General features: G+C 43.4%; 1 protein-coding gene across 7 annotated transcripts in view; it reads right to left on the reverse strand.

The window, feature by feature from the left end:
* Positions 1-18,605, reverse strand: part of CSRNP2 (cysteine and serine rich nuclear protein 2) — a 63,372-nt gene that overhangs the window by 41,723 nt on the left and 3,044 nt on the right. The window contains exons 2-5 of one of the 7 annotated variants that reach the window (XM_075337121.1): positions 10,976-11,097; positions 10,748-10,835; positions 9,598-9,644; positions 6,767-6,886 (exon numbers count right to left, since the gene is read on the reverse strand). The exons of 1 other annotated variant lie outside the window; for it this stretch is intronic. In XM_075337121.1, the coding sequence (XP_075193236.1) occupies positions 6,767-6,790 (24 nt within the window). In that variant the 5' untranslated portion in view covers positions 6,791-6,886; positions 9,598-9,644; positions 10,748-10,835; positions 10,976-11,097. Of the gene's footprint in view, positions 1-6,766; positions 6,887-9,504; positions 9,645-10,734; positions 10,836-10,975; positions 11,098-18,605 lie in introns of all 7 variants that reach the window. 5 more of the 7 variants (XM_075337120.1, XM_075337119.1, XM_075337122.1 and 2 more) reach the window with 5 other exon arrangements.

Below are 18,605 nucleotides of genomic sequence, written 5' to 3' on the forward strand. Positions count from 1 at the left end.
TGATGGAGCTATGAGGCACTGCGTGAGCCAGATGTTGGTCACACCAGATACTGACTGGTTTTCTGATTCCCCTTCAGCCTCACCCAATACTGTAAAACTGCACATTTTAAAATTGCCTCTTATTTTGCACAGCCTAAGGCACACCTGTGCAATAATTATGTTGTCTAATAAGGTAAATTTCGGCAAAAGAAAAGATCGGTATCACAGATTTAGACAAATTTATGAATAATATTTGCGAGAAAAAAAGCCTTCTGTGCACATAGAAAAAATCTTAGACCTTTGAGTTCAGCTCATGAAAAATGGGAGCAAAAGCAAAAGTGTTGCATTTTGTATGTTTCTTCAGTGTCATATATATATATATATATATATATATATATATCCCACAATCGCATACAAGATTTCTCCCGTGCATCCCCCATACTCTGGAACGCTCTACCTCAGCACATCAGACTCTCCCCTACCGTGGAAAGCTTCAAGAGGAACCTCAAGACCCACCTCTTCCAACAAGCCTACAACAGCCCTCAGTCCAGTAGACCAATGCGCAACCAGCCCTGTCCTCACCTATTGTACCATCACCCATTCCCTGTAGACTGTGAGCCCTCGTGGGCAGGGTCCTCTCCTCCTACACCAGTCTATTTTGTACTGTTAATGATTGTTGTACGTATACCCGCTTTCACTTGTAAAGCGCCATGGAATAAATGGCGCTATAATAATAAATAATAATAACAATAAATAATATATATATTTTTCTTTTTTTTTTTTCCCATCCACAGCAAAATGTATACAAGCCCCCTTGTTCCTGTTACATATTTAACCATTTCACTGTCAGCTTTCTCAGGATCAGCTTAATAAATTGTATTGGGTTCCACTAAGAAAAATGTCCCATTTGAGCAACCTATCCAACTGAGGCTTGTAAAGGGTTACATTACAACACTTCATGCATGAAGGGAACTTTTAAGAGTAAGGGTTAACCAAGGACATGTGCGCAATAACCTGCTGTAGAAATACGCTCCAGTATCCCACAGCCAAGGATCCAGTTTCACTCCTGACTCAATAACATCCTGTCTTTTTATCCCTTTCACGGCCTCCATGACACACAACTTCTCTTTTTCTCCAGCTCTCCAAGCTCGATGCCTGCGATGTTGACAACTGCTTGTAGGTCAGAAGCGAAAACATGACCGCAGCGAGCGGCCTAATAATAAGAAAAGCCACAAACTTAAAAAAAAAGAAAAACACAGCCATGGAACAAATGGGGAGGTTTAATATTGCAACTTCTGCAGAAATAAAAATCATGGTCTACGCCACGCCCTGACCTAACACCGTGCAATATCCTTGTGTGCCCCGTCAGCAATACGATGCACTATTACAAGTAGTGCACCCTTTTTCTTTTTAGATATACCAATTTCAACCTTTCCCTATCCTGAGTCCCCCCCCAGGGGGGGGGACCTTCCAAAACTTCTGTTACGCTCCGTTTTCGGGCCACTGCCTTGTTTATCATTCACATGTGAATAAACTTATTTCCTGTTGATTTATTTTACAAAATTCATTCATATTGCAAAATTCTGTTTCGATGTTTTTTTCCCAATTATAATAGGATTTAAATGGGCAGAATAGGAAATTTTATTTGATAGAAAAAGGTTAATCCCTTCACCCCCCGGGCAAATTTCCATTTTCGTTTTTTCCTCCCCTTCATTTAAGAGCCACAACTTTTTTTTTTATTTTTGCGTCAATATGAGGGCTTGTTTTTTTGTGGGACAAGTTGTACTTTTAAACAACACCATTCATTCTGTGAACTTGCAAAAAAAGTGCAATTGCACAATTTTTTACCGTGTTAACTATTTTGAAAAAAAGTTTCCTGGCACTACGATTCCCCAGGTCACTACGAGTTCGTAGATACCAAACATGTATAGTTTTACTTTTATCTAATTAGTGAAACAAAACAAGAATTTGTAAAAAAAAAAAAAAAAAAATAAATAAATAAATAAATAAATTGCATTTTTGTTGCCATTTTCTGAGACCCGTAGCGTTCTCATTTTTTGGGATCTGGGGCTCAGCTTATTTTTTGTGTCTTTAATTATACCATTTTTGCGTAGATGCGATGTTTTCATCGCCCGTTACTGCATTTTAACCCCTTCAGCCCCCGGGCACTTTCCGTTTTTGTTTTTTGCTCCTTTTCTTCCGAGACCCGTAACTTTTTTATTATTCCGTCAATCTTGCCATATGAGGGCTTGTTTTTTGCGGGACGAGTTGTACTTTTAAATGAAACCATAGGTTTTACCATATATTGTACTGGAAAACAGCAAAAAAATTCCAAGTGTGGAAAAACTGCAAAAAAAAGTGTGATCGCACAATAGTTTTTGGGATGTTTTATTCACCGTGTTCACTATATGATAAAACTGATGTATCTATGTGATGCCTCAGGTCGGTGCGAGTTTGTAGACACCAAACATGTATAGGTTTACATGTAGCTAAGGGGTTAAAAAAAAAATTCACAAGTTTGTCCAATAAAAGTGGCGCACGTTTTGCGCCATTTTCCGAAACACGTAGCGTTCTTATTTTTTGGGATCTATGGCTCAATGATGGCTTATTTTTTGCGTCTCGAGCTGACGTTTATAATGGTACCATTTTTGCGCAGATGCTACGTTTTGATCGCCTGTTATTGCATTTTGCGTAAAACTTGCGGCGACCAAAAAACGTAATTTTGGCGTTTGGAATTTTTTTGCCACTACGCCGTTTACCAATCAGATTAATTGATTTTATATTTTGATAGATAGGGCATTTCTGAACGCGGCGATACCAAATATGTGTATATTTATTTATTTTTTAACCCTTTAATTTTCAATGGGGGGAAAGGGGGGTGATTTGAACTTTTAGGTTTTTTTTTTTTTACTTTTTTTTTATTTTACTAGTCCCCCTAGGGGGCTATAACGATCAGCAATCCGATCGCTATTATCCATCTGCTGATCACAGCAATACAGCTGTAAACAGCAGATACAGTCACTTTGTTTTTCCCTCTGCTCTCGGCCGAGGAAAAACGAAAGTGAAACTTCGTAGCTGCAGGCGTCATCACATGACCCTGTGCTACGATGGCAACCACCGATAGTCACGTGATAACACACGTGACTTCCGGTGGGGGCGGCGGTAAGTAAAAAACATGGCTGCGCGCATTTAGATCTTGCTGCCAGACTTTGGCAGCAAGATTTAAGGGGTTAATGGCCGCGGATGGAAGAGATTCCACCTGCGGCTAGCAGGCACACATGTCAGCTGTTGAAAACAGCTGATATGTGTGCCGATGCACGCCGCCTGCCCGCGGCAGGGGGCGGGGCTTAACGGGACACGATCCTGGACGGATAGATCCGTCCAAGGTCGTGAATGGGGTTAATACACTGTTGCGGCGACTAAAAAAATGGAATTCTGCCGTCTACCAGATTAATTTATTTTATATTTTCATAGATCGTGCATTTCTGAATGCAGCGATACCAAATATGTGGTTTTTTTATTGTTTTATTTTCAATGGGGCAATTTTTTGGGGGATCCCATAATTTTTGGGACCAAAGCCGAATCACATTGACAAGCCCTCATCTGAGGTCATCAAGAGAAGTTAACTCTGAGTTAACGCCTTTGTTCAATGCTGGAAGATACACTTCTGTGTAGGATTGTTCCCTATTTCAACTGAAGCACTTCTCAACAAAAAAGGAATTGTGCCATTCCTGCACAAACAGGTCAAGTACTTTTCTTTTGTTTATCCTTTTCATTTTATGTAACTGTATATAGTGTATTGTTTTGTCACTCTTTACGATATTTGTGTTAATACTTTTATTAACACGGCCTACTTTTTTGAGTAATAGATACAGTTATATGAAAAGGTTTGGGCACCCCTATTAATGTTAACCTTTTTTCTTTATTATAACAATTTGGGTTTTTGCAACAGCTATTTCAGTTTCATATATCTAATAACTGATGGACTGAGTAATATTTCTGGATTGAAATGAGGTTTATTGTACTAACAGAAAATGTGCAATCCGCATTTAAACAAAATTTGACCGGTGCAAAAGTATGGGCACCTCAACATAAAAGTGACATTAATAATTTGTAGATCCTCCTTTTGCACAAATAACAGCCTCTAGTCGCTTCCTGTAGCTTTTAATGAGTTCCTAGATCCTGGATGAAGGTATTTTTGACCATTCCCGTTTACAAAACAATTCCAGTTCAGTTAAGTTTGATGGTCGCCGAGCATGGACAGCATGCTTCAAATCATCCTGCAGATTTTCAATGATATTCAGGTCTGGGGACTGGGATGGCCATTCCAGAACATTGTAATTGTTCCTCTGCATGAATGCCTGAGTAGATTTGGAGCGGTGTTTTGGATCATTGTCTTGCTGAAATATCCATCCCCTGCGTAACTTCAACTTCGTCACTGATTCTTGCACATTATTGTCAAGAATCTGCTGATACCGAGTTGAATCCATGCGACCCTCAACTTTAACAAGATTCCCGGTGCCGGCATTGGCCACACAGCCCCAAAGCATGATGGAACCTCCACCAAATTTTACTGTGGGTAGCAAGTGCTTTTCTTGGAATGACGTGTTTTTTTGCCTCCATGCATAACGCCGTTTTGTATGACCAAAAAACTCAATCTTTGTTTCATCAGTCCACAGGACCTTCTTCCAAAATGTAACTGGCTTGTCCAAATGTGCTTTTGCATACCTCAGGCGACTCTGTTTGTGGCATGCTTGCAGAAACGGCTTCTTTCGCATCACTCTCCCATACAGCTTCTCCTTGTGCAACGTGCGCTGTATTGTTGACCGATGCACATTAACACCATCTGCAGCAAGATGAAGCTGCAGGTCTTTTGAGGTGGTCTGTGGTTTGTCCTTGACTGTTCTCACCATTCTTCTTCTCTGCCTTTCTGATATTTTTCTTGGCCTGCCACTTCTGGGCTTAACAAGAACTGTACCTGTGTTCTTCCATTTCCTTACTATGTTCCTCACAGTGGAAACTGACAGTTTAAATCTCTGAGACAACTTTTTATATCCTTCCCCTGAACAACTATGTTGAATAAACTTTGTTATCAGATCATTTGAGAGTTGTTTTGAGGAACCCATGATGCCACTCTTCATAGGAGATTCAAATAGGAGAACAACTTGCAAGTGGCCACCTTAAATACCTTTTCTCATGATTGGATACACCTGCCTATTAAGTTCAAAGCTCAATGAGGTTACAAAACCAATTTAGTGCTTTAGTAAGTCAGTAAAAAGTAGTTAGGAGTGTTCAAATCAAGAAATTGATAAGGGTGCCCATACTTTTGCACCAGTCAAATTTTGTTTATATGTGGATTGCACATTTTCTGTTAGTACAATAAACCTCATGTCAATCCAGAAATATTACTCAGTCCATCAGTTATTAGATATATGAAACTGAAATAGCTGTTGCAAAAACCCACATTTTTATAAAGAAAAAAGGTTAACATTAATAGGGGTGCCCAAACTTTTTCATATGACTGTAAAGAGAACAGCCATTATTTCTGGTATTAAGCAGATGTACCAGTACCTAGAGGGTCCTAGCTGAACAGGGGTCCACTGGTAGAGTGCTAGCTGTTAATTAGTTTCATAAGTATGAGCAATGTTTTAATAGATTGGTCCTCTATTACCATTACATTATGACTGACCATTCTGAAAAAGATCAATTGCAATTTCACATTAGTGTGGTGCCACTTTCGTCCAGATATCACATGGGAATCCTATTACCTCCTGACTATCATATGTTTCTTCGTTGCATCATTTTGCCTTGAACGACAATTACAAAACAAAAGGATTGATAGCGAACACATATAATGATCATTTCCTTCTGTAATTAAGAAAAGTAATTATGGATGGGCAGGTCACAGAATTCCCATTTTGATGGGATTGGGTGGGAAAGCAAAATATTAATTGCCAGTTGCTTCACCAGGTCAAAAGTGTCTAGATTGTCTCTTATTTTAGTCCTCCTGCTCCCTGAGTGTTTTTGTTCCATGCTGTTGCAGAGATATATTTTTGGTTAGAGCGCCCACTACAGTCATTTTTATGGTCGCTACGAAGAGGGTAACTTTGGGTGGTAGACTTGCCATGCCGACATTCATTGAGTGCTACACATGGGTCCTATCCGTACACCAGTGCACGGTAATTATCTGGCATCGGACGGTCACCTACGCATCTCTGCAGCCAAAATATAACACATGGCAGAATTAGGCTGCTTTCACACATCCGGTTTGTGCTGAGAGGCACAATCCGGCTCAAAAACATCTGCAACGGATGCGGCGAAAAAAACGGATCCGTTGCATAAGTTTTTCCATGCGGCCCGTCCGATTTTTGATGGATGCGGCTTGATACTGAGCATGCGCAGTACAAAAAAACGCATCTGGCGGCCGGATGCGGTTTCTGCCGCAGGACGCCGCATCCGGCGTCCATAGGCTTGCATTGTGAATCGCGCCGGAACCGGCGTGATGCGGTTTTTGCGACGCACAAAAAAACGTGCCAGGCAATGTTCCATCTGGCCGCCGCATGGGCTAAATATGCCGCATCTGGCAAAAAACGGATGCAACGCAAGGCCATGCGGCACAATACGGCGCTAATGCAAATCTATGCGGAAAAACGGAACCAGCGGCAAAAAAAAAAAACGGTTGCGTTTTTTCTGCAGAGCGCCGTATTGTGCTGCACGGCAAAAAACAGATGTGTGAAAGCAGCCTTATCGGGTCAGCATGCCAGTACGATCCCTTTAATATGCCTACCATTGCTTGACATGTGATGTTCATTTCTCCGGCACGGTTATGGATGCCTTTCAGCCCTATGTAAAGTGTCACTTTGATCCACCATAGTTCCAATATAAGAAGCGGAGGCCGTTCCCGCACCTCAGGTTCAGAACAAATCAAACAACACAATTACCGTATTTTTCGGACCATAAGACGCACTTTTTTTCCCCCAAATGTTGGGGGAAAGTTGGGGGTGCGTCTTATGGTCTGACTATAGGGCTGCGGCTGGGAATGAGGGTGCTGCAGGTCATCGGGGGCACGAGCAGGCAGCAGCAGCGCCTGTTCATGACCACGTGGGCCCGCTCATTACATATGCACGCCCATCCTCCCGCCCATCTCTCAGCGCTGAAGCCGGCACTGACAGGTGGGCGGAAGGATGAGCGGGGACGCGCGCATAGTAAAGAGCCGGCCGCATGATCACCCCTGGCAATTACAGCCTGGAGTGATCATGTGCGGCTGTATTCACTGCCCCCCACGCGTCATTACCAGCGCGGGGTGCAGTGAATCAGTGCACTCACCCGTCCCCGTGTGTGGAGCCGCCCCCCTGCTGCACGCGATGTCTTCCTGTCTGTGCCGGTCACCTGATCTGTGCTGGTCAGCTGATCGGCACAGACAGGAAGACATCGCGTGCTGCAGGGGAACGGCTCCACACACACAGATCAGCGTGCCAGAGAGGAAGATGATCGGCTGCAGGGAGTGAGGAAAAGGTGAGTATAAACGTTTATTTTTTTCTCTGTGCTATAGGATACAGGCCATATACCAGGATGGTATATAAGCACGATGGGGGCATATAGCAGGATGGGAGTATATGAGCAGGCAGGATGGGGGGTATGTGAACAGGCTGGATGGGGGGGGGGGGGTATGTGAACAGGCTGGATGGGGGGGGGTATGTGAACAGGCTGGATGGGGGGGGGGTATGTGAACAGGCTGGATGGGGGGGGGGTATGTGAACAGGCCGGATGGGGGGGGGTATGTGAACAGGCTGGATGGGGGGGGGGTATGTGAACACGCTGGATGGGGGGGGGGTATGTGAACAGGCTGGATGGGGGGGGGGTATGTGAACAGGCTGGATGGGGGGGGCGTATGTGAACAGGCTGGATGGGGGGGGTATGTGAACAGGCTGGATGGGGGGGGGGTATGTGAACAGGCTGGATGGGGGGGGGTATGTGAACAGGCTGGATGGGGGGGGGGTATGTGAACAGGCTGGATGGGGGGGGGTATGTGAACAGGCTGGATGGGGGGGGGTATGTGAACAGGCTGGATGGGGGGGGGTATGTGAACAGGCTGGATGGGGGGGGTATGTGAACAGGCTGGATGGGGGGGGTATGTGAACAGGCTGGATGGGGGGGGTATGTGAACAGGCTGGATGGGGGGGTATGTGAACAGGCTGGATGGGGGGGTATGTGAACAGGCTGGATGGGGGGGTATGTGAACAGGCTGGATGGGGGGGTATGTGAACAGGCTGGATGGGGGGGTATGTGAACAGGCTGGATGGGGGGGTATGTGAACAGGCTGGATGGGGGGGTATGTGAACAGGCTGGATGGGGGGGGGTATGTGAACAGGCTGGATGGGGGGGGTATGTGAACAGGCTGGATGGGGGGGTATGTGAACAGGCTGGATGGGGGGGTATGTGAACAGGCTGGATGGGGGGGGTATGTGAACAGGCTGGATGGGGGGGTATGTGAACAGGCTGGATGGGGGGGTATGTGAACAGGCTGGATGGGGGGGTATGTGAACAGGCTGGATGGGGGGGTATGTGAACAGGCTGGATGGGGGGGTATGTGAACAGGCTGGATGGGGGGGTATGTGAACAGGCTGGATGGGGGGGTATGTGAACAGGCTGGATGGGGGGGTATGTGAACAGGCTGGATGGGGGGGTATGTGAACAGGCTGGATGGGGGGGTATGTGAACAGGCTGGATGGGGGGGTATGTGAACAGGCTGGATGGGGGGGTATGTGAACAGGCTGGATGGGGGGGTATGTGAACAGGCTGGATGGGGGGGTATGTGAACAGGCTGGATGGGGGGGTATGTGAACAGGCTGGATGGGGGGGTATGTGAACAGGCTGGATGGGGGGGTATGTGAACAGGCTGGATGGGGGTTTATAGCAGGATCATATACAAGGCAGGAGGATCATTACCAGGATGGGGTACCTTAGTAGAGAATTTGGGGACATTACCCCCATAACAGTGTCAGCAGCAGATCCTCGCCCCATAACAGTGTGTCATGACCACATTTTTTGCTTAAAGTTTTATTTTCCCATTTTCCTCCTCTAAAACCAGGGTGCGTCTTATAGTCCGGTGCGTCTTATAGTCCGAAAAATACGGTAATTGGCAAAGAAACAGTCACTTTATTATGGATTGATAACCTGCAAATAATTGATTTTTACTGTAAAAATTGTAAAACTGCAACTAAGTCTACTGTAATCCTTCTCCAGACATTGTAATTATAGGTCTGTCCACATAAAGGGGGGAAAAAATCATCTTCAAATTCTGTTGGGGGTTTCATCCTCCACATTGCAAAATCTGGAGAATGAATGAGCCTGCTGAAGTCCTCTGCACATGGGCAATTTCCAAACAAAAATGATCACATCGAGTGGATGAGATTTGGGAAAGCTCATTTACTCTGCTGTTAATGTAATCCAGATAAAAAATACACAGCAAAACTGTAACGTGTGGACATGCGCTAGAGCTCAATTACAGAATGCCACCCTTACCTCCAAATATTGGGGCACAATAACAGGTTCAATAAAATGGTATCAGGGACTGGGGTGTGAGCTGCCATTATGGCCCTCATTAATCTTAGTGACCTGTAGTCCATGTACAGCTTTGACTGATCTACTGTATGGGTCTGTAACTGAAGAAAAAGAAAAGTGACATTATACAGACTAGCTTGCAGGATACTAAGGTGTTTTTCCATAAATAAGACCTCCACCAAAAAAAATAAGACCTCCACCAAAAATAAGCCCTAGCAGGAATTCTCAGCCTGAGGCTTAAATATAAGCACTACCCCAAAAATAAGCCTTAATCGTGGTTCAATAATGAAGTGTTCATGCAGCTAAAAAAGTTAAAGAATACTGCAGCGGACACCCCGAAAAGAAAGAAGACAATAGACCCCGCAAACATACCCATCAGACGGCAAACGGGAGGACCTGCGGTGGAACACACATCCACACACATCAGATCACACACACCCTCACCACATCAGGCGATACCAATTGCTTCTGGCTGGCAGAAAATCCTGGAACGCAGTGTGGTGGAACACAGAAGACCTGTGGTGGAACGCATAGATGTGTTCCACCGCCAAGTCCTCCATGCGTTCCACCACAGATCCTCGCGCTCCACTGCACTGTGTCCCATCTTCCCCTGCTGCCTGGAAGCAATCTGTAGCGCCGGATTTGGTGAGCGTGTGTGCGTGTGATCTGATGTATGCGAGTGTGTCGGCCAGAAGCAGGGGAGGCAGTATGGAGCATATCTACTGGGAGCGCTTACCAAAAATCGCAGGAGGACCTGGGAGCCACGCAGACATCCGGGGTCTGGTAAATATTGTTTTCCTGGGAAGGTGGGGGGGGGGGTTCTGCTTTCTTTTGGGGGAGGGAAGTGGGGGGGGGGGGTTGAATTACGCCCTAACCGGGTTTCCTCAAGAATTAGACCTACCCGAAAATGAGCCCTAGCCTTTTTTTCGGGACAAAAAAAAAAAAAGTATAAGACAATGTCTTATTTTTGGAAGAATTTCTTGTTACTACCATTATTTCCATGTACAACATGTCCCGGTGTTCTATTCGGTGGGCATGCTTCCAAAAAAAAACCTTTGCGTCTTACTTTCGGGGGGGAAGCCTTATATTTAGCAATTCAGCAAAACCTCTACTAGGTATTATTTTCAGGGGATGTCTTATTTTCGGGGAAACAGGGTATGTCAGATGTTTGTGTTTTTCCCTTGTCTTTACCTGATATACTCACTTCTTTGCTAATAAACTTTGAATAAACCCAAAGATGCAGAACACATCACCAGAAGGTGTGCAAAATATCAAACTCCGCTCTGCTGCATCTGTAAAATACCGCAAAAGAAACAAACACCTTTTAAGCACATTAATTAAATAATTTCTATATGAAGGATTTATCACTTATAATGGGCAGAGCAGAGCCACAACCCTGATACTCCCAAGAACACTATACTACAATACATACACAGCCATGCTGAAAGGTAAATGTGTCACTGTCTAGAAGGCGGCTCAGAAGACACTGTGGAGACTCCTCTGCCCTGTTCTGCCCACGTGATGACACGTAGCATTTCTTAATCCCTAAAAAGTCTGTGGAGAAATGGAGAGTAATTTATATTAGATTATGTTACATCTAGAGATTAATCAGATAAAGAGGACCTTTTATGAGATTTCTTAATTTAGGCTGACTACCACCACCAATTGCGGATTTTCCACTGATTCTGGAATATTTTTTTCGGTGCCCCTTTATTTCAAAGTTATACTTCTACCCCGAAGTGATTAAGAGCTTCCAATATACAATTTTTTCTTTCAACCAACTGGGTGTTGAACACAGAACTTCTCTATGGGCATTTACTTTTTCTCCTCTATGACACAGGCCAATCAAAACACGTCGACATCAAAGAAGGGAAAAAGCAAATATCCACAGAGGGCACAGCTGAAGCCTGGATCAGCATGTTCCCCTGTGATGTGATTGGTCTCTTGTGATCACACTGAATACTCTGCAGTTGTCGTGTCCCTTCTAGCTAGCACAGGAAAGCAACAATGCGTCGTCTGTAACAAGTTGGGTCTAGCACTTCGGCTGTCCAGGTACCGGCAACTGTGGCATTCTCAGCAGCTTCCCGTGAGACAAAATTCATCTCAAGAGAATGCAGTGTGACATCTGTGGCCATTTGCTTTATCCCCTCTATGACACAGCCTTGATTTGATTGGGCGGCATCATTAAAGAAGAAGACTCAAACATTCTCAAAGAGGTTCTATTGTAAACGCCCTGTTGGCTGAAAGGATATTTTGCATATTGCGCACTTTTTATTACCGGGGAACATAACTATGGAACAGAAGCAATGAATAGTGGAGGAGGTACTCAGCTGACATGACAAAAAATCCCAGTAAAAGAATTAGAAATTTTAAGAGCTGACATGACTACATGGAATAAACCACTTTGCTTAACGTCTAAAAAGAAGAGTTATCTTCTAGGACACTGAGGCTACTGAGTCTCCTCCAACAGCATGTTCACGTGTGATACAGCAAATAGGACAATATTTGATTCCCATGTTTATAGATGTTGAAAGCTAAATTATCAGAGTAAAACTGGCTACATTGAAACTATAGCTAACCCCAAAGTGTTCAAGGGATAGGATGCAAGCATGTCCCATGATGAAATGCTGACTATAATTTGTGCTGTATTCAGAAATGAGTCACTGTGAACGTCAGGATAAATTTACGACACAGAAAAACTGGGTCCAAAAATTTAAAAAAAAAGAAAGAGCGAGAACTGTTCAGCCATGATCTAGGTTGGAAAATTATTTTCTATTGATTCTGCTAATCGCAATAATCCTAAGGACCCCTTCATGCAAACTAGCGTTGTTACTGTTATCTGATAGAAAGTGAATTATTTTAGTTTGAAAAAATAATTTCCAATGATGGAGCATTTCTGGAGATGTATAGATACTCTACTCACAAAAAAAAGTTAGGCATATTTGGCTTTCGGGTGAAATTTACGTAAAACTTAAAAAGTTCATGCCACAGTGATTTTATCATGAAAGTTGGGCATTTTAGTAGAAGCATGCAATGGTGACTTCCTCATCTCAAACAATCTGAAACAAAACCCAACAACAATGGTGGGTATATGCCCCAAAAATATAAATGTCTCAATAACTTGTCATGTGGCCTAGAGCATCAATTACAGCTTGACAACGAAGTCTCATACTGTCCATAAAGAGGAGTTATGGTCTGCTGAGGCATGGCATCCAACTGTTCTTGAAGGGCTACCCTTAGGTCATTTAGGTTCTGGGGTACAAAGTTACAGCCTCTACACGGCGAATCAGCTGATCCCAAAGGTTTTCTACGAAATTCAGGTCTGAAGAAAGTGAAGACCATTCCATTGAGGCGCCCCAGTCTCCAGCAGCCGTTCCCTAATGATGTGACCTCGATGAGCTGGAGAATTGTTGTTCGTGAAGATGAAATTAGGCCTGTATTGCTCATGCAGAAGCACAATGACTGGAGTAATAAGGTTATTCAAGTAGTAGGGGCATGTCACTCTACCATAAAGTGTAGGGCAGTTCTGTTATTAGACACCTGCCCACAATGTAACACCACCATCACCAAAGGCTCAACTGATGACAACAGTGGCTGATGCACAGCGTTCTGCTTGACATCTCCAACATTTTTGGTAGCCATCATTTCTGCTCCGCATGAATCGACTTTAATCAGTGAACAATTAGGCCCACTGGTCCCTTGTCTAGCAAGAGGATGACACCCGTACCTGGTGGATGTGGTTAAGTACCCTTGCAGGTCATCCAGCACGCAGACCAAGTTGATGTAAACAGTTTTGAATTGTCTGACGTGACACATCGGTGCCTCTCACCTCCCTTAAATGTGCCTGGAGTTGTGTGGCATTCATCATCTGGTTCCCAAGAGCATTGTTCATAGTGAAGCGGTCATCAGTGGGGAATGTGGCTAAAGGACGTCCACTTCTCTGCCTTTCTGTGACTCTTCCAGTCTCTATGAATCTCTGTTGCAACCTATTGATGACACTCTAAGCTCAGTGGCCACTTCTGACTGAGAACATCCTGTTTGAAGCCTCGCAATGGCGAGTTACTGTTGATCAATTGTTAGATGTCATCTTGATCTCATGATGTCAAAATGTGAACACCATGATGAGGAGGACTGATAAATGCAAATTGTACCCTGAAATTTAATGCGCAATTCATGGATCAAACACCTGTTGTGAACTTTGACATTATGGTTCTTGTTAAAGAAAAGCAAGTTGTGCAAAAAGTACATTGAACAGTTTGACATGTGCAGGCAAAATGTTTAGAGAAGGTCACATTAAGTTCACCTGAAAAGCCTAGAGGGCATCTTAGCATCATCCTGAAATTTCACCAAATAAACAAATATCCCTAACTTTTTGTGAGTAGTGTAAGTTGAATGCAGACAGTGGTGTAGCCGAAGAATACATATAAGACCGTTTTAAGACGTCTGTGTTTAATCAGGTACAAGCTACATGCATGGGTATGGTCATACATGTCATACATGTGACATCTGTGTTTGCATACATGTGACACGTACCGGAGAAAACACGTGTCTTTTAATAAAAAGATTTTCTATATTCACCTGTATCTAGCGCTGTTGTTTTCGGCTCTGCTATGTCCTGCTTCTGACCCTTGCTAATTATGCTCATTGAATATTCACTGCACCTCGGACCTGGAAGCCGGAGCATCGCCGGGGACAGCATCAGGAACAGGATCGCCGGGGACAGCGTCTCCAGTGACAGGCGAATAGCCAGCAAGCAGTGTGTGTGCAGTGACGTCCAGGAGGTCATCGGGGTTCCCTATGAACTCTGATGACCTTCTGATGACACCCCCGCGACACAGCGGGTGTCACGATGGTGACTTCACAGGTTCATCAGAGTTCATTGGGAACTCTGTTGACCTCCTGGAGTCACTGCACACACACTGCTTGCTGTATACTCACCTGTCACCGGCGATGCTGCTGCCTCCAGGTTCGAGGTGCAGTGGATAATCAATGAGCATAATTAATGGGACCCAGAAGCAGGAGACAGCAGAGCTGAAGGAAGCAGCACTGGTTACAGGTGAATATAGAAAATATTTTTATTTCAAAGACCCTTGTTTTCTCCGGTACGTGTCACACTGATGTCACACGGATCACATCAGTGTGCGATCCGTGTGACACCCATGATGCCGGAGAAAAAAATGGACATGTCTCAGTGTGTACGTGCAGGGCCACACGATCCGTGTGAAAACACGGATGTGTGTGTAACTCCAGAGAACAACATGGGTATGTGTGGCATCCGTGTTAAAAACAGATGTCACACATACCTGAAACACGGACATCTGAAAGTGGCCTAAAAAGTAGCAAAAATCGCACGGTAATATGATGGTGCCTTTGTGTTCTCTCTATTTCTATGGGAAATCATCAATTCTGTTATTTTTGACTCTGCTACATATAAACCCACAATACTAAAAACCATCAGTGACAGTGTAGGTTATGTTCACACTGGGTTCAGAGGTGCAGTGGATTCTCCAGAATCTGCAGTTTATTCCATACCAGCGATGTCGAAAACATTTTTTATGAAATCTCATCTACACACTGGGAAGAAAATGCACAGGGTAAGGCCTAAGCCACACGGCGAGAAAAACGGTGTATAAAACATCGCATTCCACTCGGACCAATTTTAGCCTATGTGTCAGCGCACATGAGCGATTATTTTCTCAGCCCTAATCGGACTGAGAAAACAATCACAGCATGCTGTGACTGTAATGTGAGACTCTTTCTCTTGCACCCATTAAAGTCTATGCGGTGAGAGAAAAATTGCACTGCACTCGTGGTACACCGGTGTACTGCGAGTGTAGTGCAAGAATGGCAATAGCCGACTACGGAGGAGAGAGGGAGATAAATACCTCCCTCCCCTCCGCAGCACCGGTCCGTCCCCCGCAGCTGAGGTCCGCTCGCACAGTCAGACCTCAGTCACAGGGATACTAGCATGACACTCGGCTCTGCTGTACTGCCAGTGCGAGCCGAGTGTTATGTGAGGATCGCACTAATGCCCCGTGTGGCCCCAGACTAAATTGAACAGCGCTGCAGATTAGACACCTCCACAGCCAGTCAATTTGCGGATTTCACCTTTGCCACACAAACTTGCACCATTTCTGGAAAATCTGCAGCATTTCGGAACTGTAGACATAGTCCTATCCCTGAGCCACCGCGCAGAACAAGCCTCAGCAATGCCATTTGTTACAGTCCTTTCAACAAACGTAAAATAAGGTTTCTCACAGAAGCAGATAAATGGCTTCAGGATCCAGTTATTTTGTGATATGATGTCTTATCTTGCTGTATGATAACTGCCCTGTTTCCCCAAAAATAAGCCCTATTAGGGTTTTGGGGGATTTTCTGACTATGCTTCAACTATAAGCCCTACTCTAAAAATAAGTCCTAGTTGGTGTTCCCATAAGGAAGCGTCCAAGCGGCTAAAAAAGTTAAGGAATACAGCAGGACTCATCAAAGAAAGCAGATGGGCTCTCACACAGAGATGTGCATCGCAGTCAGGTCCCTCGCCGTTCCAGCTGCATTGCATCTCACACAAACAAATCGGGTACCAGTATCACTTTTCGCAAATGATACTGCTTGCAGTCACCAGGCAGAGCCAACTGCTGTAGAACGAAAGGGGAACCTGGCAGTGACGCAGATTTGTATGTGAGAGCCCATTCACTTGCCAACGCTAATTGTTTGGGGTTTGGTAACCGATTCTTTTAGGGGGTGACAGCTTTCTATGGGGGTAAACATAGCAGTACACAGAGATTAATAAATTTAAGCAGGTAATTTAAACCTTTGTAAATCTGGTATGTACCCATCACTATAGGACTGGTTCTGCACCATGAAGACAGCAGATCAGATAAGAGCAGGTGCATCTGAATCAGTAATTACATAAAATGTTGATGTTCCAGAATGTGATCTGATTACATTTGAATAAAAGTTGATTTTTTTTTGTTCAAGAATAAATGTGGATTGTTGTTCATGGGAAAATATAAGACATCCCCTGAAAATAAGAAGAGCAAAAAATAATATAAGACCTTGTCTTATTTTTGGGAAACACGATAGTTAGCAGCTACCTAATTGATAGGGCTTAGGCATATTGCTAAAAAAATAAATAAATAAATTTACCAAATAACCTTTTAGGTAGGTTCAAGTGTCCGTGTATTTAGGTAGCAAGTGTGCAAAATAAAGACATGCCCCTATTTTATATGATTTGGGGATCAAAATCGCCCTTTCAAGTGAAAACTGATAGCGCTCAGATGTCCTCTGTCTGACATCGAGGTCTGTAGGGTTTTTTCTTTTTGCTTTAACGAGTTGGCTTGGAATTTTTAATAATTTTTTTTGCATATGGGAAAAACAAGTGTCACACTGATGAGAAAACCAGACAAGTGGGCCAGAAATGGATGAAAATTGGATCCAGCTCATAACAAGACTTTACTGAAAATAGAAAGGTTTTTTTGGTGCCAGTTTGAGAAGTTGATTTTTTATTTTATTTTTTTTATACATGGTGATAGAGCCACGGTGGCAAAAATGGATCGAAACACATTGGCTGCAATATTAGTTTATATCCAAGCACCGTGTTCCAAAACAAATATTCAGGTCTCAATAACTATGTTTTCAAGTAAAATTGGGGTCATAGTGGGCAGCACAGTGGCTCATTGGTTGGCAATGTTGCCTTGCAGCGATGTCCTCCTGGGGTCAAATTAGCCCCAAGCACAGCATCTTCAAGGAGTGTGTACTGATAATTTAGAGTGTTTGTTCCAATGGGGACACTGAGGCTATGTTCACACAAGGCTTTTTTGGTAAGTTTTTTTCCCTGACCAAAACCTGATCTTGTGGAAGGAAATCTCCTTTGAATCATCTGTGTTTTTGATGTGTGTTTGGTGCGTTTTTCATGCGTTCTTTAGTGACTTTTTGCTGCGAATTTGCTGCTTTTTTTTTCTACAAAATCGGTTGTATCAATGAAAAACATTACAAATCTGTGGCAAAGAATTGACATGCTCATTCTCTAAAAACCTGAGCAAAAACGCAGGTATTTGAGAAAACAGTCAGGGGAAAAAAAACCTGATGTGTTTGTGTGTGTGTGCATGAGATTTCAGAAATCTCATAGACTTTGCTGGGACTGTAAAAAGCAGCTTTTTATTAGCATGGATTTGCATAAAACCAAGGCAAATCTGCAGCTAAAAAACGCAGCAAAAACTTACCAAAAAAGCCCTGTGTGAACATAGCCTGATTGCGGAATTAATTGTACCACACAAACGAGTAAAATAAATACATGCGATACTGTTTGAACACTTTTTTCATACCTACTTTAGCAAGTACCTGCCTGTTTGTTTTTAGGGAAAAAAAACACCTCTTTAATTTCCAGAAGAATGTGATATTTTTTTATGCTTTTTTTATCTATTGAGATATGGAAAACGCAGGGAAAAAAAGCAGAAACAATTGACATGCTGCTTCTTTTTTCAGCAACAAAATCTGAAAGGAAAAAAAGAAGCAACGTGCGCATGGCAAGTCAGGATTCTCATAGACTTTGCTGGGATGTTTTTTTCCTTGAAGTATGGATTAAAATCAGCAAGGAAAAAAGCATGAAGAAAGCAACGTGTGCACATAGCCTAAACCATCATACTCCATATCCTTCTAGCTTCCAAAGTCGAACTGGTGGCATGTTGGAGATCCGACAAAATTCCAAACATTTCCGATATAATAGAAAAAATATCCCTTCATAGGTTCTACGAAGAGAAGAATGCACCGAATTTAATAAAAAATGGGACCCATGGACTGACTATTAACAACTGCACAGAACATTTTAAATCTAATCTAGTTCTAATTCTGTTACAAAAGTAATACATGATGCTTAAACTGTTGGTTTGATGATGTCAGTTTTTACTAATTTTATTTGTTTCTTCTTTTGGGTATGTCTGTATTGTTTGTGTTTGATGAAAACCTAATAAAAATTATTGAATCATAAACTATGTGCACACATAGCTGATTTTTTTCTGCACAAAAGGGCATGTTTTGGTAGGGAAAAAGCTGCTGATAAAGTG

This window comes from Anomaloglossus baeobatrachus, chromosome 2 (assembly GCF_048569485.1).
Source record: "Anomaloglossus baeobatrachus isolate aAnoBae1 chromosome 2, aAnoBae1.hap1, whole genome shotgun sequence".
Taxonomy (NCBI): Eukaryota; Metazoa; Chordata; class Amphibia; order Anura; family Aromobatidae; genus Anomaloglossus; species Anomaloglossus baeobatrachus.